The sequence below is a fragment of the Balaenoptera ricei genome, chromosome 1, assembly GCF_028023285.1.
Source record: "Balaenoptera ricei isolate mBalRic1 chromosome 1, mBalRic1.hap2, whole genome shotgun sequence".
NCBI classification, from domain to species: domain Eukaryota; kingdom Metazoa; phylum Chordata; class Mammalia; order Artiodactyla; family Balaenopteridae; genus Balaenoptera; species Balaenoptera ricei.
The window spans coordinates 118,721,881-118,747,815 of record NC_082639.1 but is presented as its reverse complement, the minus strand read 5'-3'; the positions used below and the strand labels follow the sequence as shown (position 1 = coordinate 118,747,815).

Below are 25,935 nucleotides of genomic sequence, written 5' to 3'. Positions count from 1 at the left end.
TAGTTCAAATATTTGGACACAATAAAGGAAACTTTTACTTAACCAGGTTGGGAAAAAGAGTGGAAAAGAGCTCAATTGTTTCATCTAAACAGTAACAGCCCACAAAACCATTTTAGGCTTCCCTTCTCATTACTAATCACTTAACACTGAAGATTCATTTTGGGTCTTTTTTTCTCTTTTTACATACAAAACAAAACAAGGCAAGTTTAAAAATTCTTTATTTGAACTTTAGACAAGGAACAAGTATTGCATTATAAAGACTTGCTTAAAAGCATGACATAGTCTGTTGTCATTGTTTCTTTATGTGTTGTAAACCAGCATAAATATTAAGGGAGAGAATGGTACATCTTTCCTCTGCATCTTTAACCCATTCTTAACTGAGCAGGGATACAACCCTCAGAAAGAAAACCCTGGTGAAATGGCATCTCTAACACTCTCTCCTCAGGTTCTAACGGCTCCAGGGGAGAAGCACTGTTGGTCTTAGCCTAACCATATTGGCAACATGACAACAAGAAACTAGTATCTCTAAGGCCAGTAGTACACAGCAGTTTCCATCTAAAGTTCTATTTCTTTTCCCACCATCTTTTATGAAAATGACTGACCTAGAAATTAGGGCTGAGTGTGAGTTAAAATGGTCCAATATACATTTACTGTGAGAGTCAACCTGCTAATCTCTATCTGGGATGGTCCTATTGGGGGATATGCCAAACTTCCTGGTTTGCTTATTAACTAATGGTCACTGACACCACTGGGGGCAAGCAGCAAGACAGTGTGCTGTTTGTTGACCTTGGCAAATGATAAACTATGATTTATTTACTCCTTGGTTCCCCAACTTAATATAATTTAAAGGCTTTTAATGTGCTAAAAGTCTCTAAGGCAGCAAACTAATATGCTGAATATGGTGTCCACTATTTCACAGTGACTAGCCATGACATGATTCGTACGTAGGATCAAGTTTCCTGATCAAGATACCTTTGTCATCCTTCTTTTTATAAATTCTGACAGATATCAACATAGATATTAACACACAGATATTAGAATAAACTGCTAAAAGTGCTAGTCTTATCCAAAATAAACTTTGTTTTAAGCTTAGTCTTTAAAAATATAAGTTAACAGGATACATTCTGATTTCTTTTTTCAGGTAAGAGAAAACTTTTTTTTTTTTTTTTTTTAATGTGCATAGTTCCATCTGGACTCCAGCAACATTTTTGGGGGTAGTCCAATATTCTGTTTCCTAGAAAATTACAAATCAACCACAACCCCTAGGGAAACAGGAAATGCTCCATCCCAAATATTGTCAGGGGTAAGAATAAAAATGTCTTACATTTCATTTTCTTTCTTTAAGCTTTATTCTTGTTTTTAAGGTAAAAGTTATAATTAGTATTCCTATTAGCAGCAAAGATCCTAATTTCTGTAAATTAAAATGACTCAGGACTGACAGAAATCACATTTTCGCAAAGAATGAGGGATCCATAGGGGGTAATAAATGTCTATCAATTTGGTCATTAAGCAATCTTATTTGAGAGGTTAATTCGTACGAAAACAGCCAATAGTATGCAAGGTCTCATTTGAAGTTCAGGCCTATGACTCTGCAGCAGGAAGCTGAGTTGGCCCAGCACTATGCAGTGGAAAGAGGGCTTTCATGGTGGAAAATTTCCATGTGGTCAGACTGAAGGGGGCATGGGCTCTTTCTTACTCTGGCTCGTCAGTAAAAGTGGTTACTTCTAATAGATAGTTGAAAGTGGAAGCTGCTTTGAAACTTTTCAAAGTGTTTGTTTGTTAGAAAGTCTAGTACAATTACAAGTTTTTCTGATATTCTGTCAAGTTGCACAACCTGAGCTCAGTGAAATGGCAAGAATCAGAAAATAGTACAAAAATTGCAAGGAGCTTGAGAGTTCTCCAGTTTTAATCACTCCAAATGCCACAGCAGCAGCACCTTATCAGAGTGTCACTGCTGTGACTACTGGGGGTTCATTCCCAGGAGGAAGAGTCAAGCCAGGAAAGTTTGATCAGGACAGTGTCTCTTTTAAAATGCTAGAAAAATCAGTTTGAATCCCAAGTTTCTTGTCTGTTTCTAAGTAGTGTTTATTCAGAACACTCAAGAATGACTCATATAACACTGCTGCTTTCAAATACCGCCATGTCTGCTTCCTGCTAACAAGAAAAGGCAAAGAAATGCCAGCTTTGTTCTGGGACTGTAGTCATTTAAAAAAAAAAAAAAATTAGAAGATGCTCTGAGCTTTTATAATCACAGGGGATTTTTCACTTGTGAAAAGAAAGACAAACCCCACCCAATAACCTAAACTGCAAGAATGGCAAGCAATACATTTGTTTCAAGATGATCCTTTCACAAACCCTAACTGTGGAAAGAGGCATTTTACACTGCTGCCCTAATGGAGCTGTGTCCCTGTTCTGCTGAGTGAGTTAACCCCACAGGGAAGAAGCTCCTGACGTCTGACTCAGTAGACAGCATGAGGGAACATCCACTTCCATTAAGCCTTAAAAACTTGGAACTTGCAACCAGGTGGAAAAACCATTCCCAGCAGTCTCTGCCATCACCTCCCAAGACAGCAGTACTGGTGGCCCAAAGGGCACAGAGTCACCTAATAACAGGCGGACTTGCCTCCTCCATGAGCTTATCTAACAAACATTCTCACAAGCTTGCAAAATGCCACTTAAAAACTCAATAAATTAAAAAATTATATACACACACACACACCACACACACACACCCACACACACACACACACACACACACACACGTCCCCCATAATTCCTGGCTGCAATCCCCAAAAGGCCATCTCACCAAAACAATTAAGCCAAAAGACCAGCTTAATTTATTCATCAGGCAGAGCAACTTTCCGTTTCCTAAAGGACCTCGAGCTAATGTACAGACATGACAATAAAAACTACCCTTGTGCCCAGAGATTAACAGTAGCCTTGACAGCAGTTTAAAAAGTAGACTACTTGTCAGCTGCCTTTCACTCATTTCCTGAAACTTTACCCTGAGGAGAATCCTGTTCCCTCATCTCAAAAAGATCAGTTCAAGAACGGGTCATGACAAGGGGTGGAAGGGTCAGTGAGTGAAAAGAGAAGGAGGCAAGGCTTCCAGACTGCTTTTCATGGTCACTTCACAGGTACCCTTAACCCACACTTTCACCTGAAAGAGAGGCATTAACGTGACATAACATACTTAAGTCTTCAGTCTGACCAGTTGGTAAAATGCACACAGGAAAAGCTGGGAATAGAGGGATAAAGTAAAAGCAAGTGCCCCAAACAAGAAATCCACGTGATGGTTTGTTTTTGTGTGATTCAGTGCAAAGGAGAGGAAGGAAGCACCATCTACAGTCACTCCACACACACTGTATTTGCATCCACCGTGATAACTATGACGGTTGCAGGAGAAGATTGGCAGCTTGGGAATGACCGTGTTGCCACTGCCTACTAGCAGCCTCTTGTTTGGCTAATTCACAGGACAGAATGGGAAGGAGCAGGGCCAGGAGAAGACATTCCATGAGAAGACTGTCCTGCAACCTAAAGGTCTTCTGGGCACTTGCCTTCTATTCCTTGGCGCCCCTTAGAAGGAAGAGTGGTCCCCAGGGAAAATGGTTCTTGTCTGAAAACTGCCTGGGGCAGCCCAATCAGAGAGGAGTGCTGCCCTGACTTAAGATAGTTTGTACATGGCTAATGGATACTTTTCAAACTCCAGATTCCCAGGGAACAGAGCAAGAGTCCCCTTCTTCCCCTCACAAGAGTGAAACTGATTTCCTCTGAAAGCGTCTCATTGGCTTGAGCAGAGAGGCACCACTGTCCAGACAGAAGTGCTGGTGAGTCTTCAAAATTATTTAGGAGCCACGCCTAATTTCACAGGCAGAAAACTAACTCACTAAAGGTAGTCCTTGAGGAGTTGATATAATGTCTCTTTCCTTTTCTTGCAAGGAGGAAGAGATTGATACAGTGTGGAAATGGAAGGGAAGAAATCTGACAAGAGCAAGTCAATTAGGACAGGAGGCAGTGTTTGCAGAATGAATTCTATGGAGAAATTCAAAAGTTTCGTAGGAGGAGAGGGTAGAAGACTCACTTTTAGAAGCTGAAGGTAGAAATCACAGAGAAGACAGTCAAAGTACAAGTGAACAAAGTAAGTTATTTTTCTGTTTTGTTTTTGTTTTTAATAATGGGAGGACAAAAGAGTTAATTCCTTCACTGCCTTTTCACTGGAGAATTGAAAATGATTGCAGTACTATGGGATGCACTCGACCAGCAGGAATCTAACTTGCCTGTCTGCATAGTCTTAAAGGAGTAAATACTTACCAATTCTCAAGAGAAAAAGCTCTTGTTTGTTTAAATGTAAAGTCACCTACATGCTCCTTAGCTGAACTGGGTATCATATCAATAGAAGGTGTGTAGTGTGTGGAGATTCACAATAAAAATGAAGGATTTGTCCTGTGGTCCTTGAGGATCTGAACCAGATTACTAAAGAGAAGACGTAAATATGTGTGCTAACACTCAGTGGCCCATGGCCCTCAGAATAAACGGTAGCTGTGGCTTTAATCTTAAACTGCAATCACATCAAACTTTCAGTGTTTTAAACATATGTATTAATGAAGCTATCTCCTCTTTCACAGCCCGCCTTCTCTTGCATTTCATTCTCGCCAATTTGCTACCCACCTCCGACCCCAATACAGTTGTTCACATGTAGTCTCAGGTGTGAACCGCAAATCGCAAGATAAACTTTACCACCGGGGGATTTTCCCCTTTACCTGAAACTCCAAATTGTTCTGACTCTTTTGGGGATGCTTTTGGCTCTTCTGGTTTTGACATTTGCTTTCCAATAAGCACACATCCACAATTGGTTTTCATTAAGTTGATGAAAGATCTAATGAGTGGAAACATCTGGGTGCTGTTAAATAAAAGTCTCTTTACCATACCAATAAGTGAAATGGCAGAGAGGGGAAGTGGATCTTATTTGAAAGGATATGACTATTTAAACACAAAACGAATACAGAGGGAAAAGCAATTCAGAAAGGTACAGAAAAAAATATCTAAACCAGACAACAGTGGAGGATGCAGGGCTACACGTGCCTGTGGAGATATGCTGCTCCCCTTGTGTCTGCGTTCCAGTGCTTTCCAGGTAGATGGGCAGATGGTGAAAAACAGAGCAGCTTCTTTTCTTCTCTTCTATCTCTTGAATTCTATTATGAGGCAGTTCTCTGCTTGCCACCAAGGCAGAAAGAAGCATTTCTCTCATCCACTCACCGGTCCGGCAGGGTCCCACCCTTAGTTTTCCATTGTAGCCCCTGGGTGCTACTGTAGTGACTCAGGGATGGTGCTGACAACGTGGGCTGCCTCTGTGGCTGCTGGAGGGGAACCAAAGAAGGTGTTGGTTTGATTCCTCTGCTGATCTCGGAGGTAAGGAGGAACTGACGAGCTTTTGATGTGGAGGATCCTGGTGTCCATCACCTGACAGTCAATCTGCATCATCACTTCGTAATCCTGCCCATTGATCACATTCTCTGCAGAGAGAAATAAACACAAGGAATAACTATTCAACAGAATGTGCAATTCTGCTATAAGCTTCAATCCCAGAAAGACATCAACGCGCTTCAAGGGTGTGAACTGTCAACACGCTTTCAAGGGTACAGAGAGACTTCATCAGTCACCAAGCAGAGCTACAGGGCCAGGATGGCCTGCCCTCTCCTCAACTCTAGTTCCCAAACAACCTGTACTGGCTCAATAAAGACTGGAGCCACTGTCAGAGTTAATACCACACACTGTCTGTCCACAGATATTATATGTCTTGTATGCTTTCCATGTGGTGTATCACCATGGCTGGAGCAACTGGAACAGCAGGAGATTTTAGTTGGGGGAGGGGAGGGTGGAGAGGGAAGAATACTTAAGTTCTCCCCTTCCCTTTCAACAATGGGAAGGGATAATTGTCGAAAGGACCGCCATATCATGCGAAGGTAAGGAGACCTTGGCCAAGACTGCTTGGCTCCTGTTCATCAGTAATATTTCTAATTTCATTAAGACATTCCCAACTATGAATTTAAAGATTTGTGCTTAGGAACATAAAATACAGTGAAGACTGACAACAAGTTGTAGACATCTGACAATCATGCTCTTTCCCAGAGGCCACCGTCACTTCTGGTCCGTATTAAGGCAGTCCTTAATTTCAGAGTTCTGGATTCCAGGTACAAAGAGAGCAATACATTTCCAATTTGGGATTAAAAGGAATGCTATAAGGACTTCCAGGTAAACTAGAGGCTATTGGCATAAGGGAACGGGAAAAACCATATAGAGCCATGCTTAACACATATGGGGTAACTTACTATCCTGAGTTTAATATACACAGACGTACTACACTCCATTCTTCCTATGAGGACAAAAGCTCTTTATTTTCGGGAGAAGGCCAAATTATTCCCCGATTTGTAATTCTAGGTGGTCATTTTCCAACTTGTAGTCAATGAAACTTGGGCATAAAACTGATGGAAGAATTATAAATAGATAACATCTTTCAAGACCAGCTGGACATTCATAGCAATGCAGTTAGAAGATGTGTAAACTTGGAAGAATGCGGGGAGTCAACGTGGCACCTCAGTTTGCATTTTCAACCATGAATCCAGAGCTGGGTGTGGGACCAGGAAGAATGCTGGCGAAGGCCTAGTCCTGTACTGCCTTTTCATGAAGATGATATACAGCCAAACAGTCATTTCAAAATTAAACATTTGGCTTCTCTAGGGCAAAGAATTGAATTTAAAAGTAGAATTCTTTCTATTCCATTATCTTTTCTTTTTTTTTACTACTACACCATGCGTGCCAAGTATTACAAATCCAGAGGAAGAAAATCCAAAGTTTGACATTTGATCCTCAGATTCCATTATGTTTGGGAAAACTGAACTATGGAGCTTGTAACTTAACGAGGCAGGAAATGAGTTAAGGAGATCATCTAATCCGGGGTGTCTTAAATTAGGGTCTAATGCACAGACTTCAGGGAGTCCATAAGTTCCCTGAAATTGCATGCAAAGTTTTATTTGTATGTGCATTTTTCTGGAGAGGGGGTACATCAGATTCTTAATGAGGTCTATGACCCCCTAAATGTTAAAAACTATTAAATCTAATAATCTATCAACTTTAAGTGCCTTGAGCAGATCATATATCCCATTTTAAAGCCAATGGAAGACATCATTATTCCACTTCTATTGGTTGATTGCCTGTGTCAATCTCTAAAATAGTCTCCATTGATGGCGAATTTCCCATTACAAGTCTTATAAATCTCTTCAATTACAGTTGAAGCTAATTTCCTTCTTTCCCAGCCTTACCAGCAACAAAGAGCAGTTGGTTGCTGCTGTGTATTAACTAACCCTACCTATTCTTTAAGACCATTGCTATGGACACTTAACTCCAATATTACAACTCCTGCCACTTTGTAATGGCTATCAAATCATTTACTTATCTTTAGAGAATTACATCTGATTGGCTGTAAGTTAACCAACGTTTCCTATCAAAGTGTTTTCTTTTCCAAAAAGTAGGCAATGGAAGAAAGACAACCTGTTAATGTATTTGGAGTCATTACATTCAGAACATGTGACAGGGTTCAGATTTCAAGGTGCCACACTAGTCATTTCCTTTTGGAACCACGGTCCCTCTCTGTTTTAGAAAAACTGAAAGACTGTGTGCATATACACACACACACGGACACACTGAGACACAGATGACTAAATAATGAAAAACACATGTATAAAAGACATGTAATATACATTACTAATTTTTACTACTTTCCTAGATTAACTCGGAATCCAGATGACAGTTTAAGATCAAGACTATGTTCTGTCATATAGCCCATACCACCTGCAGAAGTTATTAGGGCCCATGTGCCTGCTATGGTTTAAACAGATAACTGGAGTTCTTTAATATCTTAAATGTTGGGAAGAGATGAAAAACCTGGTGATATGTGCTCAGATGCTTGGGGGAAAACTAAAGCTGCGACCTGATTCCAAAACCTGGGAGTCCCTAGTCATGGCTGAAATGGTACTGTTATCCTAAGCCCAACCGAAGGCTCATGCTAGGTATGGTTTGGGTGGCTTTAAAATGGATTCTGTTCTTCACTCCTTTCTGAACTTCTAGGCCAAGGAAACTGTCAGCATTACTGGAAGAAGATTCTACCAGATAGGATATGAATGCCTTAAACCGAATTTAGGAAGCCCCTTCTGAATGACAAGCTGGAAAATTTAGGTTTAAAGTGACACGCCATGAGGAATCCCAAGTTACCCAACACCTCTAGAAAATAGTTAAAGGGGCTACAGCAATTTCTTTTCTTCAGTCTACTCTGTGGGACCTTATAGAAGTCCTTTGGGTGTTTCAGTATTGACCCCCTTGGATAGTGAGTGAGGTGGTCTCTATTACGGATGAGGCTCTAATTATTTTAATTAAAGGAGGACAGAATGGGAAACAGCTTATGATCACTCATGGGCTTCACAGGGCCCTCCCCTGCGCTGTCGGGCATCTGTTCACATGATCTGCTTCCAGGAGCAGCAGAGAGGCTCCGAAACCCCTCCCACAAGTGGCAGACGAAGCTCCCGTTATCCTTTACTTTCAGACTTTGAGCACAGTTAATAACTGACCACCCTTGGAAAGGACATTTTCAACTGTTGCCTATAATTTGTGCCTCGGTGTGAATAAAATAAACCAGAGGAGGTTCTAACTGGAGAGATGAGAACCTGAAAACTCTGGTGGCTCAGGCAGGGAGGAGAGGAACAGCCTCTGAAGGAAAACCCAGGCAGGATGCGAGAGGCTGAGGACGGACAGCACACTTTCATTAAGGGCCAGGCCTCCATTATGAATGGGCAGTGCCCCAGTAATAAGAGAAAACATCACAGCTCATGGGCTTGCCGACAAGAGGGAACAAAGTAAACAACTAGGGAGTTGTTAGAGCTGAGTTATGTGAAAAGACTGCTGAAGGATTTTTGTGTACTTAATGAAGAAGACAGTGACTATTTGGGAAAAACAGAACCAAAAGTTACAGTATGGAGCCCAGATGTTAAAGGTTCACTTTCCCTCTTCTATTAGCAAACATTTGGGTGCTGCACAAGCGATATAAATAATCTTATGTTCTGGGACTTATGAAGTAAACAGAATGAGAAGAAACACTGACCTGAGTCAGGAAAAAGATGTAAAATATGAATACTTCAAATTCAAAATTAATCAGGCAAATAAAATGGAAAAGAGATGACTGGCTTCAAACATGAGTGCTAAAAAGTGAGTCTGAATGCCCAGAAGAGTTGGGAAAGCAAGAAAAAAAGTGCCTGGACACTGGAGGTGGAAAAACTCTAGGCAATGTGGAATTCTGAACAGCCTGTAAACACACAATAACTGAATGAAGAATGGCCTGCCAAGAGGCTGTTAGCTGGGAGATGACTAACACGTACACCAGGACCTTAACCATAAACAGAATTTAAATACCCCCACATTTCACAGAAAGTTCAATTTTAAAAAATGACAAGACTTCACCAGTGCTTTGCAAAGACTGTGTATGATAACACAAGATTTCTGTTCAGAATCAGACACCAATCCTAACAAGAGGCAGTTTGCTCTGTGTAAGCTAGGCTGGTGACAGGCAGTGACAGGCTGTCAGTACCTGTGCCTGAATCCTATAGGGTGTGGGGTATGTGTGTGTACATGGGGGAACATGGAAGGTAAATAAAAATCCCCCCTTCCACTGATCACAAGAGATACCTGCACCCAAAACAAACAAGTGGAAAAATCAGGAAAGAAATCCAAAAGGGTAAGAAAGAGGCGACAAAGGAGACAAAGGGAAAGGAAGGCGGGAATACAATGAACAATAAGGGGTAAAACATCACATTTTTTCGGTGGCTTTCAAAAACTTCCAAAGCTGACTTCACTATGTCTAACCAATCTTATCTCCAATTTTTAACCGGAGTCCTGGTTTTGACCATCCCAGAGCACCATGCATTGTATCTCTGCTAGTACTTTATCCTCTGCTTGGAAAAAAAAATAAAAAAGCTCTTTCTGTTCTTCTCTACCCAAATTCTCCATCCAGTCAATTTCTATTAACCCTTTAAGGCCCATTTCAAATCCCACTTCTAAGAAACCTTCCATGAAAACTCCAGTATTGATCTTTTTCTTTATAACCAATATATAAATGTTCCATGTCACTGAATATGTTAAAATACTTATAGAAAAAGGTTTGTCTCCTTTAAGAAACGTCGGGCATTTCTGAAGGTACCGGGTGGGGGATCAGTGGTAGAACTAGATAGAGCCTCTCCCTCATCAGTGGGGAAGAAGACTGAGTGAGTTAAGTACCAGTCGTATTGCAGATGGAAACACAAAATATGCTTCCGACTTGAACAATCTTTCTGGAGACATAAGGGAGAACACTTGCAGGAGCAAAGAGCTCCTAGCAACCACCATGTCTGCCCTTTGCTGTTTCCGGGACAGTGGAGAGATTTCAGGCTGTGAGTGTCCAAAGGCAGGGAGGGATGGTGGGAGGGATATTATTTGTTTAACTGCAAGACAAATCAGAATTTGTTAAATATTTTAAAACTACATGTGTATATTTTTTTATTGAAGTATAGTTGATTTACTACATTACATAAGTTTCAGTTGTACAACATACTGATTCAGTATTTTTATATATTTGACTCCATTTAAAATTATTATAAAATATTGGCTATATTCCCTGTGCTGTATAATATATGCCTGTAGTTTATTTACTTTATACATAGTAGTTTCTACTTCTTTATTCCCTACCCTTATCTTGCCTCTCCCCCTTCCCTCTCCCCACTGGTAACCACTAGTTGGTTCTCTGTATCTGTGAATCAGTTTCTGTTTTGTTATATTCAGTCATTTTATTTTTTAGATTCCACATATAAGTGATAACATACAGTATTTGTCTTTCTCTGTCTGACTTACTTCACTAAGCATAATACTCTCCAGGTCCATCCATGTTGTTGCAAATGGCAGAATTTCCTTCTTTTTTATGGTTGAGTAGTATTCCATTGCAGATATATACCACATCTTCTTTATCCATTCATATGCTGATAGACGCTTAAGTTACTTCCATATCTTGGCTATTGTAAACAACGCTGTCATGAACATTGAGGTGCATGTGTCTTTTTGAATTAGTGTTTTCGTTTTTTTCAGATATATACCCAGGAGGGGAATTGCTGGATCATATGGTAGTTTTTTTTTTTTTTTTTTTTTTTGGTAGTTTTATTTTTATTTTCTTGAGGAACCTCCATACTGTTTTCCATAGTGGCTGCACCAATTACATTTCCACCAACAGTGTACAAGCGTTCCCTTTTCTCCACATCCTCTCCAACATTTATTTGTGGTCTTTTTGATGATAGCCATTCTGATGGGTGTGAGGTGATACCTCATTGTGTTTTGATTTGCATTTCTCTAATAATGAGTGATGTTGGGCATCTTTTCATATGTCTGTTGGCCATCTGTATGTCTTCTTTGGAAAAACGTCTATTCAGGTCTTCTGCCCATTTTTTAATTGGGTTGTTTGTCTTTTCAAAGTTGAGTTGTATGAGCTGTTTATATATATATTTTGGATATTAACCCCTTACTGGTCATGTCATTGCAAATATTTTCTCCCATTCTCCCATTTTCTCCGAAAACACTGTCTTCTCATTTTGTCAATGGTTTCCTTTGTTGTACAAAAACTTAAGTTTAATTAGGTCCCATTTATTTACTTTTATTTTTATTTCCTCCGCTTCAGGAGACAGATCCTAAAAAATAGTGCTACAATTTTTGTCAGAGTGTTTTATCTATGTTTTCTTCTAGGAGTTTTATGGTTTCTGGTCTTACACTTAGGTCTTTAATCCATTTTGAGTTTATTTTTATATATGGTGCTAGAGGATGTTCTATTTTCATTCTTTTATATGTAGCTGTCCAGTTTTCCCAGTACCACTTATTGAAGAGACTGTCTTTTCTCCATTGTATATTCTTGCCTCCTTTGTCATAGATTAATTGACCGTGTGTGGGTTTGTTTCTAGGCTGTCTATTCTGTTCCACTGATCTATGTATCTGTATACAGTACCATACTATTTTGATGACTGTAGCTTTGTAGTATAGTCTCAAGTCAGGGAGTGTGATACCTCCAGCTTTGTTCTTTCTTCTGAAGATTGCTTTGGCTATTCGAGGTCTTTTGTGGTTCCATATAAAATTTTTAGAATTGTTTGTTCTAGTTCTGTGAAAAATGTCATGCGTATTTTGATAGGGATTGCATTAAATCTGTAGATTGCTTTTGGTAGTACTGTCACTTTAACAAGATTAATTCTCCCAATCCAAGAGCACAGGATATCTTTACATTTATTTGTGTTGTCTTCAATTTCCTTCATCAATGACTTAATAGTTTTCAGAGTACAGATCTTTCACCTCCTTGGTTAAATTTGTTCCTAGGTATTTTATTCTTTTTGATGCAATTGACTGTATTCTTGAATTCTCCTTCCGATAGTTCATTATTAGTATATAGGAAAGCAACATATTTCTCTATATTAATCTTGCATCCTGCAACCTTGATGAATTAATTTATTAGTTCTAATAGTTTTTTTTGGTGGACTCTTTAGGGTTTTCTATATAGAGTATCATGTCATCTGCAAACAGTGACAGTTTTACTTCTTCCCTTCCAATTTGGATGCCTTTTATTTCTTGTCTGATTGCTGTGGCTAGGACTTCCAATACCATGTTAAATAGAAGTGGTGAGAGTGGGCATCCTTATCTTATTCCTGATGCTACAGGAAAAGCTTTTAGCTTTTCATTGTTGAGTATGATATTAACTGTGGGTTTGTCATAAATGGCCTTTATTATGTTTAGATATGTTGGCACTATACTCACTTTGATAAGAGTTTCTATCATGAATGGATGTTGGATTTTGTCAAGTACTTTTTCTGTGTCTATTGAGATAATCATGTGATTTTTATCCTTCCTTTTGTTAATGTGATGTATCACATTGATTGATTTGTAGATATTGAGACATCCTTGCATCCCTGGAATAAATCCTACTTGATCATGATGTACGATCCTTTTTATATATTGTTGAATTTGGCTTGCTAATATTTTGTTGTGGATTTTTGCATCTATAGTCATCAGAGATGTTGACCTGTAACTTTCTTTTTTTGTAGGGTCTTTGTCTGGTTTTGGTATCAGGGTAATGGTGGCCTCATAGAATGAATTTGGGTGTGTTCTCTCTTCAATTTTTCAGAACAGTGTGAGAAGGACAGGTATTAGTAGAATTTGTTAAATATTACATGGGCGTTACATTCCTGAACAATGGGGAGGCAGATGAGAAAGAGCTTATCTAGTTAGAAGATCTATAATAATTTCATTTAAAAAGTGTATGGGCCTAGAACAATGTATACAAAACCCACCAACCCTTAAGGAGCACTTGTAGTGGTCATGATGATTGAAGGGAACTACTAAAATTTAATGGGCAGGGGCCGGGAAGCTGAACAGTCTGTAATGCACAGGGACAGTCCCATGCAAAACTGTCCTGTATCTCATACAATATTCACATAGGCTAAAAAAAAAACCCTGATTATTACTATAGTAATAAACTCACTGTTTTACATTTAAATATAGAGCACTTTTACATGGGTTTTATATACACTAAATTTCCAGGAATAAACTACTGAATAATAATTTATTTATTTAATAACACCTCGTGCTTCTGTATGCCAGACACTGTTCATCTAATTCTCAAAACAACCTCCTAATTCAGGTATTATTATTATTATTCCGCATTTTATAGATGAGAAAACTGGAACATAGAAACATCATGTGATTAGCCACTCAGCTGACAAATGGCAGAGCAGGAAGTTCTAACCTAGGCAGTGTGTCTTTACAATACATTCTTATAACCGCTCCACTATGCTGGGAATATTGTTTTTTTCTGAACTTAACCAAGAATTATTCATCATTTCAGAAAATCACATCACCAGTGGCAAATACAATCTTGGTATCTGGGTCACTATCAGGAAACTCTAGTATCAGTTTGCATTTGTAGCTGTTGCATTCACAGTGATAGTACATATTGGTTCAAGCACCTGACTTGCTCACTGTGTCTTCTAATGCAATATAAGCATAATAATATATAATGCCTGAACACTATATATATTTATTAATTCGACAAATATTTACTGAATTCCTACCATGTGCCAGGCATTGAGGAAACAGTAGTGAACAAAACAGAAGAAAAAAAAATCCTTGTCCTCATAGAGTTTAATTCTTATAAAAGGTGAAAGTGAGACGGTAGAGTCAGAAAATAAATAAAATAAATATGTTTAGTATATAGAATGTTAAATAAGTGGTATGGAGAAAAATCAAGCCCAGAAGCTGATCAGGGAATGAAAGTGGGGGTGTGGGAAGTGGTTTGCAGTTTTAGATGTGGTGCCCAGGGGAGGTCTCTCTGAGAGGATGACCTCTGAATAAAGACCTCAGGAGGTGAGGAGTGAGCCATGCAGCTGTTGAGGGAGGAGTTGAGTGCACATATGTCTGAGATTCCGGGACATTTTAGTGCAGAGGACAGGCAAGCAGTAGGAAATAGGGGTAAGGACTGATTGGTAGGAAAAAACAGGGCTAGAAGACTGATTGGCAGGAGAAAACAGAGCTAGAACTGTAATTTTGGAGCTATCTGCAGACAAGACAGATGGAGTCCTGAAACCAAATGGTACTCTTGGGGAAAGAACGATGAGAACATGTGTGTTAAGAAGGATGGGCATGAACCCACAGAATGGAAGAAAATATCTGCAAACAAAGCGACCGACAAGGGATTAATCCCCAAAATATACAAACAGCAGATGCAGTTCAATATCAAAAAAACAAAAAACAAACAACCCAATCAAAAAATGGGCGGAAGATCTAAACAGACATTTCTCCAAAGAAGAAATACAGATGGACAAAAAGCACATGAAAAGATGCTGAACATCACCAATTATTAGAGAAATGCAAACTAAAACTACAATGAGGTATCACCTTGCACTGGTCAGAATGGCCATCATCAAAAAATCTACAAACAGTAAGTGCTGGAGAGGGTGTGGGGAAAAGGGAACCCTCCTACACTGTTGGTGGGAATGTAAATTGGTACAGCCACTATGGAGAACTGTATGGACGTTCCTTAAAAAACTAAAAATAGAGCTACCTGATCCTGCAATCCCACTCCCGGGTATATATCCAGAGAAAACCATAATTTGAAATGATACATGCACCCCAATGTTCATTGCAGTACTATTTACGATAGCCAGGACATAGCAGCAACCTAAATGTCCATTGACAGAGGAATGGATAAAGAAGATGTGGCACATATATACAATGGAATATTACTCAGCCATAAAAAGAAACGAAATTGAGTTATTTGTAGTGAGGTGGGTGGACCTAGAGACTGTCGTACAGAGTGAAGTAAGTCAGAAAGAGAAAAACAAATACCATATGCTAACACATATATATGGCATTTAAAAAAAAAAATGGTTCTGATGAACCTAGGGGCAGGACAGGAATAAAGATGCAGATGTAGAGAATGGACCTGAGGATACAGGGGGTGGGGGAGGGGAAGCTGGGACGAAGTGAGAGAGTGGCATGGACATATATACGCTACCAAATGTAAAACAGATAGCTAGTGGGAAGCATCTGCATGGCACAGGGAGAAGAGCTCGGTGCTTTGTGACCACCTAGAGGGATGGGATAGGGAGGGTGGGAGGGAGGCTCAAGAGGGAGGGGACATGGGGATATATGTATACATACAGCTGATTCACTTTGTTATACAGCAGAAACCAACACAACATTGTAAAGCAATTATACTCCAATAAAGATGTAAAAAATAAATAAAATAAAAATGAAGATGTGGTACATATATACAATGGAACATTACTCAGTCATAAAAAAGAATGAAATAATGCCATTTGCAGCAACATGGATGGACCTAAAGATTGTCATATTGAGTGAAGTAAGTCAGACAGAGAAAGACAAGTATCATATGATATTGCTTATATGTGGAATCTATAAAAAGGGTATGAATGGACTTATTTACAAAACAGAAATAGAGTCACAGATGTAGAAAACAAACTTATGTACCAAGGGGGAAAGCAGGGAGGTGGGGGGAATAAATTGGGAGACTGGGATTGACATCTACACACTACTATATATAAAATAGATAACTAATAAGGACCTACTGTATAGCACAGGGAACTCTACTCAATACTCTGTAATGACCTATATGGGAAAAGAATCTGAAAAAGAGTGGGTATATGTATATGTATAACTGATTCACTTTACTGTATGCCTGAAACTCACACAACACTGTAAATCAACTATACTCCAATAAAAATTAAAAAAAAAAAAAGAATGGGCATGAAGGAAAAGGGTAGGTCTGTGGTTTCATCAGATCATTGATTACTTTTAACTGAGAAACCAAACTCAGTTTGTAACCTTGATTCATTCATTCAACAAGTGTTTGCGCACTGACTATGTGCTAGGCATGGTTACACTCTTATAAGCATTTAGATCCCATTTTCTGTATCCAAATTAAACAGAGGGTGAGTTTTCTAAAGAAAAATGGACACCATATGATGGGTCACAAAACTGTCAACCAACATTTACTGAGGGCCTTAAACTGTAAGGAATTATAGAAGAAAATGAGGTTTCTTCCCTTATGCAGCTTACAGGAGTGTTGCAAAAGCAGCAGAATTACATTTAAAATATTGGTAAAACATCAAACAAGTGCATTTCCTCAGAAAGGCCTTTTCTTACTACCAAAAGTCAAGTACCATCCCCAAATCATGTCAGTTCTTTTCCTTCATAGCACTTATTACAATGTATAATTAAACATTGGCTTGCTTACTTGTTTACTAACGTATGCCTCCCCACTAGACCATCAACTCCATAAAGTCAAAGAGTATGTCTGTTTCATTCAACACTGCATACCCAGAGTTAGCAAAGTCCCTTCTCAGCAGACAATGAAAAATACAGAACATGGTTAATAAGGCTGTCCTTCATACTTGCTAGTCATGTCATCAGGTAATTCTTTGCTTTATGAAAGTTCTACCATTCTTTGACCCAACTTGAGAAAGTGCCATCCTAGAATATTTCCAGAAATGGTGGTAGCAACAAAGAATTTCTAACATCCTCAAACAAAAAAATAATCCTATTAAGACCTCTGAAACACAGCCAAAGTCACTTCTCTTCAACCTCAAGCTCATATTTTGAATTCATAACCATCAACAGTGACTCTTTCAGAGATGACCAGATGAAATTTATCCCCTGGGAAATTTAGGGGCTTATGCTACAGAGGTCTAAGCTATATATGGTCAAGTGCCTACTTTTTCTCAAGTTCAGCTCCTCTAGGGCTTTTGATAGTTTCCTAGGATGATTTCAGGAAATCTGGCTAATTCCATAATTGTTCAAAGACTAATGGTATTAGTTTTGCTTTACCCTGGACTTGCCTACTCTTTCCCTGAAAATGCTGCCCACATATGTGAGAGGTTTTTTCATCAGATCATAGAAAAGAGTTACAGTTCACTGATCTCCATCAGCCCCTGAAAGGTCATTAAAATGGATAGGACAGGAGCTTCCCTGGTGGCGCAGTGGTTGAGAATCTGCCTGCCAATGCAGGGGACACGGGTTCGAGCCCTGGTCTGGGAAGATCCCACATGCCACGGAGCAACTAGGCCCGTGAGCCACAATTGCTGAGCCTGCGCATCTGGAGCCTGTGCTCCGCAACAAGAGAGGCCACGATAGTGAGAGGCCTGCGCACCGCGATGAAGAGTGGCACCCGCTTGCCGCAACTGGAGAAAGCCCTCGCACAGAAACGAAGACCCAACACGGCCAAAAATAAATAAATAAATTTAAAATGGATAGGACAACATTATTACTTATTTCTTCAAATTGAATTTCTAAACTACCAAATTGAAATCTGATTATGTAATTTCAATTAGTGCCTCAAAAACTGAAAACAAGTGAACTTCAGGTGTGAGTGGCAACAAAGGGACCCATGAGAAGACTGGGTTGGGGTTAAAATTCATTCTGAAAGCTGAGTGAACTAGACCTAGGACCTGATTTGCTGCCCTAAGACACAGTTTGGAGTTTTAGCCTAGGGCCTGGGCCCAACTCTAGGGATGGCCAATAACTTTATCGCTTCTAATGATTAAATCACTGGCACCAAGTACTATAAAACTGTTTAGTGGTGTCACAATCTGAAATTTGAGAACCATAAGAACTGAACCAGTGTTCAGAAGTACTTCCCTATAAAACCAGAACACGTGGAATAACTACCCCGCAGGCAGATTAAGGACCAAACCTCTGCAAGTACTAACATTGGGTTAAAGAGCACTCTTTCTTCTGAAAAATAGTGGCTCTGTAATTGCATTTAAAGTTAATATGTGGGAATTTTACATTCTTCCCAGAGCATTAAAATGTCTTTCTCTGCAATATTTCTGCCATTGTGTTGGGCAGGCTCAGCTTCTAAAAGGAACCACTGAATCAGAATTTTAGAAGACCTGATACTGTCATTATTACTCTCAGCCTATTAAAAAGTCTAGCATACTTTTTATTCATAAGATGGAACCTTAAAATATTTTGGAAATGATAGTCACACAATACCAACTACATTCAGAAAAACTCACTCACACGCTAGAAACAACTGTCAACAGGTTAAGATGAATGAGACCTGACGTGGTATTGCAATTGCAGACTAAAAACCAGTCAAGTGAATCATTTATATATGGTCAGAAGGCAGTTTGTATAACACTGAAGGCAGCCGTTCTGCATTTTTTTTTAATAGGAGGAAGTGTCTCTTCCCTTCCACATTAGCTCAGATATAAAACCTGCTGGAGGGCACAGAAACAGGTTAGGGGGCTCTGTAAACTCCTGAGGCTTCTCGGACACACCCACCCCCGAAGCTCCATTCAACCTGGACACCTCCTGGGAGGAGCCACACTAGAATGTCAGCTCCCTGAGAACAAGGCATTTCTATCTGTTTCTTCATTGCTGAATCCCCAGCGTCTGGCACACACAAGGCACTCGATAAACATTTTTTAATAAATGAATGAATGAGGCCTCGGCTGTGTGGAAGTGGCCCCACAGGACGCTGACTTAAAGAGGGTGCTGTTAGTATTCCCCGCCGCCACAGAGAACTGAGCTAAACAAGAATTAGAGTAAGGCAGCTCCCTCAGGAGAGACAGGCTGTCCTATGGATTCAGTTTTTAACTAGAGAATTCCTTCCCCCTCAGAAGAAGAGGCAGGAGTGGAGGTAAAAGGGAAGTGGAGACCAGGCTCACAGGTCAATGTCCACAACATTATTTGCCATTCTGTGTCTCATTTTCTCCACTGAAATGTCTGCAGTTCTCAGTCTGCAGTAAAGCTGGCTGCTTTTCAATCACATAATGTTCAGAAAAACCTGGACATTTGAGAACTTTCATGTGTTTACTCCCCTCAGTTACTTACAACTGATAGTTCTGTAGGCTTACATAAGTGAAACCCAGGGAATAAGTTCTTCATAAAGGTGTCTGCATTTATAAATAGTTCTATTGCGCTGTTCAAGCTCTGTAACATGCAGCCCTGCCTGCAGGCAAGTTTCATTAACAATAGCTAAGGCCAAATATATGTTGAGATTCTGAGATTGCTAATTCAATCTCATCCTTAGTTGAAATTTAAGCAAGTGTTGAGTCATCTAAGATTTTACTTTTTCAGAACTGAAAAAAATTTAAGTTTATCTTTTAGACACAGAGGTCTTTGATAACAAATAGGATTTTTAAAAAAGTCTTAGTTAAGAAACTAATGCAGATATCACTTGTAGATATCTGGAAAAGAAATAAATGCTGACTGATGCCTTTTTAGACATTCCCATAAATGACTGAAGCTCACTGTGGCATTTTCAGCGTTCACTTTACTCTTGCAGATGAAGTAACCAGAAAATTACTGGAAAAGATTTTTCCTTTTGCTACTATTGGAAACCAATCTGGAAAAGTTGTCTAACAACTGAGGAAAGATCGCTGTATTTATTTAGAGGAAACAAACTAGAAGACACATAACTGAACAGCTGACAGAGGTCACTGACAAGTACAATTAAGGCTCTCCTGTGAACTCATATCCTATCCCCATCCCCACCCCCCCCCCCCAAAAAAAATTAGAAATGGACTGGTTTTTCCTCTTCTCTCAGATTCTCAAAAGAAGCGGCTTAGGGACTATAGAATATTTTTGATTTCTATAACACAAAATAATTTGGAATATACTCTTCCATGCATCGAGTAATTTTTCCATTCTGTGAATTCTGATACACTACCACATAAGTCTACAAATAGTACCACCTATGACTCCTACAACAAATACCTCTTTTCCAAGAATTTATCATGAGTTCTGAATTATTATAAAGTGGGATACAGACAAACCATCTCTTGCTATGATTGTACTGTTATTCTCTGAGCCATAAAAGCTACTTCTCTTTTTTGGCAAGGAAGCCATTTTCTCTCAGTCCTATTTCTATTTCTTCCAGAAAAAGGAAGCAGTTGTATTTACAAAACTACTGAGTAAATCCCGGTACCGTACAGGTCTTTGGCAAGAAGCCAAATGGTATTTTGGAAAATTTAGAAGTGAATTAACCATAAAATGCTCTGATCAATAAATGTCATGTGACTTGCTGAGGAAAGAGTGAGAACAGGGAGTGAAGGATGATACCCAGGGATGAAGTCCAATGGAGAGAAGTCTCTTGCTCTCATTTTTTTACAAACTAAACTCACAAAAGCAAAGAGGTTGTTTGTTTTTTTAAGATAAGACCTGCTACATCGAAAATGACACTGAATGAAAAATGGGTATACTTGGGTAAATGTCACATTCCAGTGTTCTACTCAGCTGCGAAGATGACAAACTCTGCTGAAAACCAAAAACTAAGCCTGCTCTATCCCCCAAGGCCTGTGTGGAATGTATGCAACACATGCTCTGAGAATAGCTTCAAGACCAAATTCCCAGAGATTCCTGGTGTCAACTATGATACTCAAACCATGAAGAGATTTTTTATCAAGGATGTCATTTTGATTTTTTGAACTCCAGAGAATTTCTCATGCTCTCTCATGGAACAATTCCTAATAGGTGTCACTGCTACAGCCAAAGCATAATCTTCTTAAAGGATCTATAGTTGTTCTCACAGGAGTGTTAACATCAGGGATACAGGGCCCTCCTCACACTCCTGTTTGTTAAAGACTCTGCAGGTTTGCAATCAAGAATCCTGTTCTGTCTTATGTAAATACCTGGGTAGGAGACACAGAAAATGTGCTCATAAAAGCTACTGGCTGTGGGTTCGGTGGACCCAGAGTGGTATCAGGGCAGGGACTGCTTTCAGCTGAAATGTCTAACCAAATTCCTGATTAGCTGTGATCGTTCATAGAATCAGCATGTGTTCTGCTCCAAATGATTACATAGCACAGTTTCTATCTGTAAGTAGTTTACAATCAAGTTGGCAGACAAAATACATAAAGAAAACACTAATAACAGTTCAGAAGGAAGATATTAAAAAATTACAGAAAAATATAACAATTTGCCTATATGCAACAGAAATTAACAAATGGTAAACTTATTAGGATCCTATTTGTAGTTCTGTTGTGACAGATAATTATACTTTCTCCCAGTGAAAAGTCATTTAAGAATAAATACAGTAGTGATGGGTTGGTGTTTTGGAAACTGCAAGACTTATTTGTGAAATCCAAACACTAGCTGGTACGGCGACAAGAGTAATGGTTATAATAAATTAAGGAAACTTCAGTTCAAGCAAAGAAATTAACAGAGTTGCCTTTAACTAAGTGCAGCTATAAAAGTGCTCAGGGATAAGGAGAAAGAAGAGATTAGTTCCTTCTAGAGCAAAGGGAAACTGAGTAAGAGAAAGGTGACTGAGGATGCTGACGTTTTGTTTTATTTTCAAATAACAGTTTTGATTTGATTACTGATCAAATCCCACATTCAGTAATTAACTTGCCATTCTTACTTTCTCAGATTTGTTCTATCTTGTCATGGTTCATGGCAGGTTAGTCATAAATCATTGTGCAAGCAGTATAATAGGAGTGGGAATCACAAACCTCACTCAAGTTGTGCATTTAATAATTAATTAATATTTGTGAAGGAGCTTGGAAAGCTGCCTTCAGCTCATAAGGATATGTACACCACCTCCAGATAAATGTACTCTCTCCATAGAGAGAATTTTACCAAAGAAATGAACAGGGCTGAGATACACTGCAAAACACTGCATTTAACCTTCTTTGCCAAAACTGTTGTACAGAGTTGGACAACCACCAACCTGACTTACCAGTGCATTTCTTTTTTAGGTCTGACAGCCTGGTGCATGTCCTTAACTCAGAATGGCAACAGTGTGGGACCATGCTGTAGACTTACTTCCTTTCCTAACCTGTGTGTCACTGTACTATTCCTGATTTAGTTCCCCAGCCTTAAGTGGCCTTGCCTTCTGGTTTGCTTGCCCCTTTGATGACTCTGAGGAAGCACTGGTAGAGTCGCCCTGCAGCAGAGGCCGCATGAGAGGCCGGCATGCTTGCCAATCCTATAACGTAACACAGTGAGCTGAAAATACTAGGTCTATGTGAAGTTCTATACCTCTTCTCATTATTCCTGCTGTGTGAAGACAGTCCAAAGGAAACACTGGTCTATGTCCGCTATGATATAGTAATTAATGAAACAATTGTTTTAAAAGTACAAATTACATAGAAAGTATTCCTAATGAACTGGGTTTTATGTTATAAAATCACTTATAACCTCTTCTGGATTTTGGCCCGGCTCAGCTCCAAACTGAAAAAGCATGGAATGTGGATCAGAAGACCAGGGTCAGCTTAAACTCTGACACTCTGAGCCGCAGCATTTTCTGGGGAAAATCACTTTACCTTTCTGATCTTCCACTTTCTAATTTCCTTTTCATTCACTGAATATTTTCAGGGTGCTTACTGTGTGCCAAGCCTGTTCTAGGTGCTGGAGTTGAGAAGTGAACAAAACAGACAAAAGCGTTTCTTCACAGCATTTTCTCACAGCATGTCCACTCTAGTGGGTAGGAGGAGGCCAACGATAAACAAGAGAAGTAAATACATAGTATGTTTGAAAATGATGAACATTAAGGACAAAACGAAAGCATGGAAGGGGCATATGAAAAGCTGGGGGCTGGACGAGAACTTTACAAAGAGTAGTCTGGGAAGGCCTGACCAGGAAGATGATTTTTGGTGAAAAGGTGACTTTTTCGTCAAGACCTGACAGTGCTAAGGCAGCTAGTCATGCAGGTCTCTGGGGAAAGGGCATTTCAGACTGAGGAACAGCCAATATAAAGGCCCTGAGCATCTGAGGAACAGCAAGGAGGCCAGTGTGACCGGGGCAGAGAAAGAAGGAGGCATGAAGCCAGAGAGGGGCTAGGGGACCAGACTCCTTACGGGTCACACAGATTTGGGCCTTTACTCTAATTAGATGAGACACAACTGGAGAGTCTGAGCAGGAGGATCACTGACTGACTTAGGTTTGTTTTTTGTTTTTTTTACATTAATTAATTAATTAATATTTATTTATTTATTTATTTATTTTTGGCTGTGTTGGGTCTTCGTTTCTGTGCGAGGGCTTTCTCCACTTGCGGCAAGTGGGGGCCACTCTTCATCGCGGTGCGCGGGCCTCTCACTATCGTGGCCTCTCTTGTTGTGGAGCACAGGCTCCAGATGCGCAGGCTCAGTAGTTGTGGCTCACGGGCCTAGTTGCTCCGCGGCATGTGGGATCTTCCCAGACCAGGGCTCAAACCCGTGTCCCCTGCATTGGCAGGCAGATTCTCAACCACTGCGCCACCAGGGAAGCCCCTGACTTAGGTTTTAATAAGATCATTTTGACTCGTGTCTTACTTATTGCAAAGGGTATAATAACCATTCATATTTTCAAAGATACTAAGAATTAAATGTGATAATCTTTGTGGAGGACTTTCAGGCTATAAAGTGATAGATAATAAAATGTGACTTACTGTCATTGTGTGGAGTCAGTGTGGCACAAGGGAGAGAGGTCAGACTTTGGAATCACAGACGTGGGTCTGAAGGCCAGCTTTTCTAATTAGTAGCTAGCAAGTTTTTGTAACTTCATCTGTAATAGGGATGGTGATACCTAACCTGTAGGGTGGTTGTGAGAGTTAAACATATTAATTCAAGTACCTAACACAGCACGCAATGTACACCTCTCTAAGTAGCAGAACGGAAAGGCATCAGAGCACAGGGAAGAGGCCTGGGAATCAGTGATCCCAGGGTCTAGCTGTGACCTTCCACTGCCTCATGGTCTCGTGGTGAGGAAGTCAACTGCATTCTCCATAGTTAATTCATTTTCTCCATCTCTCCAATGGATGGAGATTACAATGACTACTGTTTTCCTGTGGTGGTATCAGGGTTAAGGAGTTAATACTTGTGACACCGCTGTATGAAAGGAGATACTGCAGAGTGTTCCTATTGTTAATACAAGTGTGACTAAGACTTACATTATGGAGACAGTGAAAGAATCCAGAGGAAGGTGCTGCATTAGAAACAATGTGGGATTTATCTGTTTATCTTAAAAGCACTACCCAGAGCCTTTCAAGTTCTATGACTTCGTATTTTAAAAAAAGGAAAAAAGAAAAGAAAAAGGAGACAGGTTTGCAACAGCAGATCTCTATCACACAGTAGAAATTGTTCCACAAGGGAAATTTTGGCAAGTATTAAAACCTTCTTTAAGTCTTCTTTTAGTGCTAAGAAAGCACTAGAAAATTTGGCAAGTTTCCTACCGCTTTTTCAAGATAAGTTATCCCAACCTGCTTTTGGTAACTTGGTACTTCTCACCAGGACCCGTGACATCTTTCTGGGTTTCTTCAATGAAAATCTTGGGGCCCTTCCTGGGTAAAACAACTGGAACGACCACATAGTTTATATAGGTCACTGTTAATCTCTACGGGAGCCAGGCTGAAGGCTGAAAACTATGCTGGTTTATGACTTAGAAAATGCAGGCCATAAACTCTCTTGAAAGAACCTATATTTCTTGGGATTTTTTAAAAAGCAAGACTTTCAAGCAGAGAAGGCCTGCTACCCAATCTCTTCCACAGACCAACAGTGACTTGCTACTTTTACACTATTAGCTCATCTCATCAAAATACCACCCAACACAGAAAGCTACGCTAGACTGCAGCTGGGCATCACACATCCCAAACAACTGTAAAGTGTCGTCACTACTATGTTTTTGCATTTAGTAGGCACTATGTAATCTTAACAGAGCTATGAATATGCTCAATTTAACCTTTATTTTTTAAGCAGGGACTAAAGTATCCAATTTAATATATAGCACAGCAGCTCTCGATTAATAGAGTGTAATAAACAAGGGCTTTTCTCAGATATATAAGGCAAGGCAGATGTTCTCTCAGTGGGAGTTTGTTCATATGATCAATATGATTCAACTACATAAATATTTACTTAGCAGCTGTCATGTGTTGGGCACTGTGCTGTGTACTGGAGAAAGAGAGATGAGTAAGACCTGGTCCCAGATCAAGGCGTTTACCATGAAGTAAGGGAGGCAGCTATGTAAACAGATAACACGCAGCATAAATGCTATATGGGTATACATATGGTGTAAAGAGAACAAAGAGAAGGGGTGCCTTCCCTGGCCTGGTGGGTGAGGAGGGGGCAAAGGACGGCTTTCTGAAGGAGGTGCCACTTGAGTTGAACTCTGATTCTTCAGCCTGGTTAGAGGTAGGGGAAATTCTAGAGAGGGATAAGCATTAGTCAATACATGAAGTCATGAGGCAACATTCTGTGCAAGGTGTTGTTGAAGTTACACTGTGAGGTGGAAAGTCGGGATGTGAGTCTGGAGAGGTGAGTCTGGGTGGTTCACACAGACCTTGGAATTTACCTCAGTGGCCATGGGGAGCCACTGAAGAGTTTTAAGGAAGTG

At 39.8% G+C, this 25,935-nt stretch overlaps 1 protein-coding gene across 1 annotated transcript in view; it reads right to left on the bottom strand.

Annotated features, from left to right (window-relative positions):
• Positions 1–201: 201 nt before the first annotated feature.
• ATF6 (activating transcription factor 6) overlaps positions 202–25,935 on the bottom strand; it is a 225,394-nt gene continuing 199,660 nt past the window's right edge. The window contains exon 16 of the mRNA XM_059935010.1: positions 202–5,513. Coding sequence (XP_059790993.1) covers positions 5,305–5,513 — 209 coding nt within the window. The 3' untranslated portion in view covers positions 202–5,304. The remainder of the gene's footprint in view (positions 5,514–25,935) is intronic.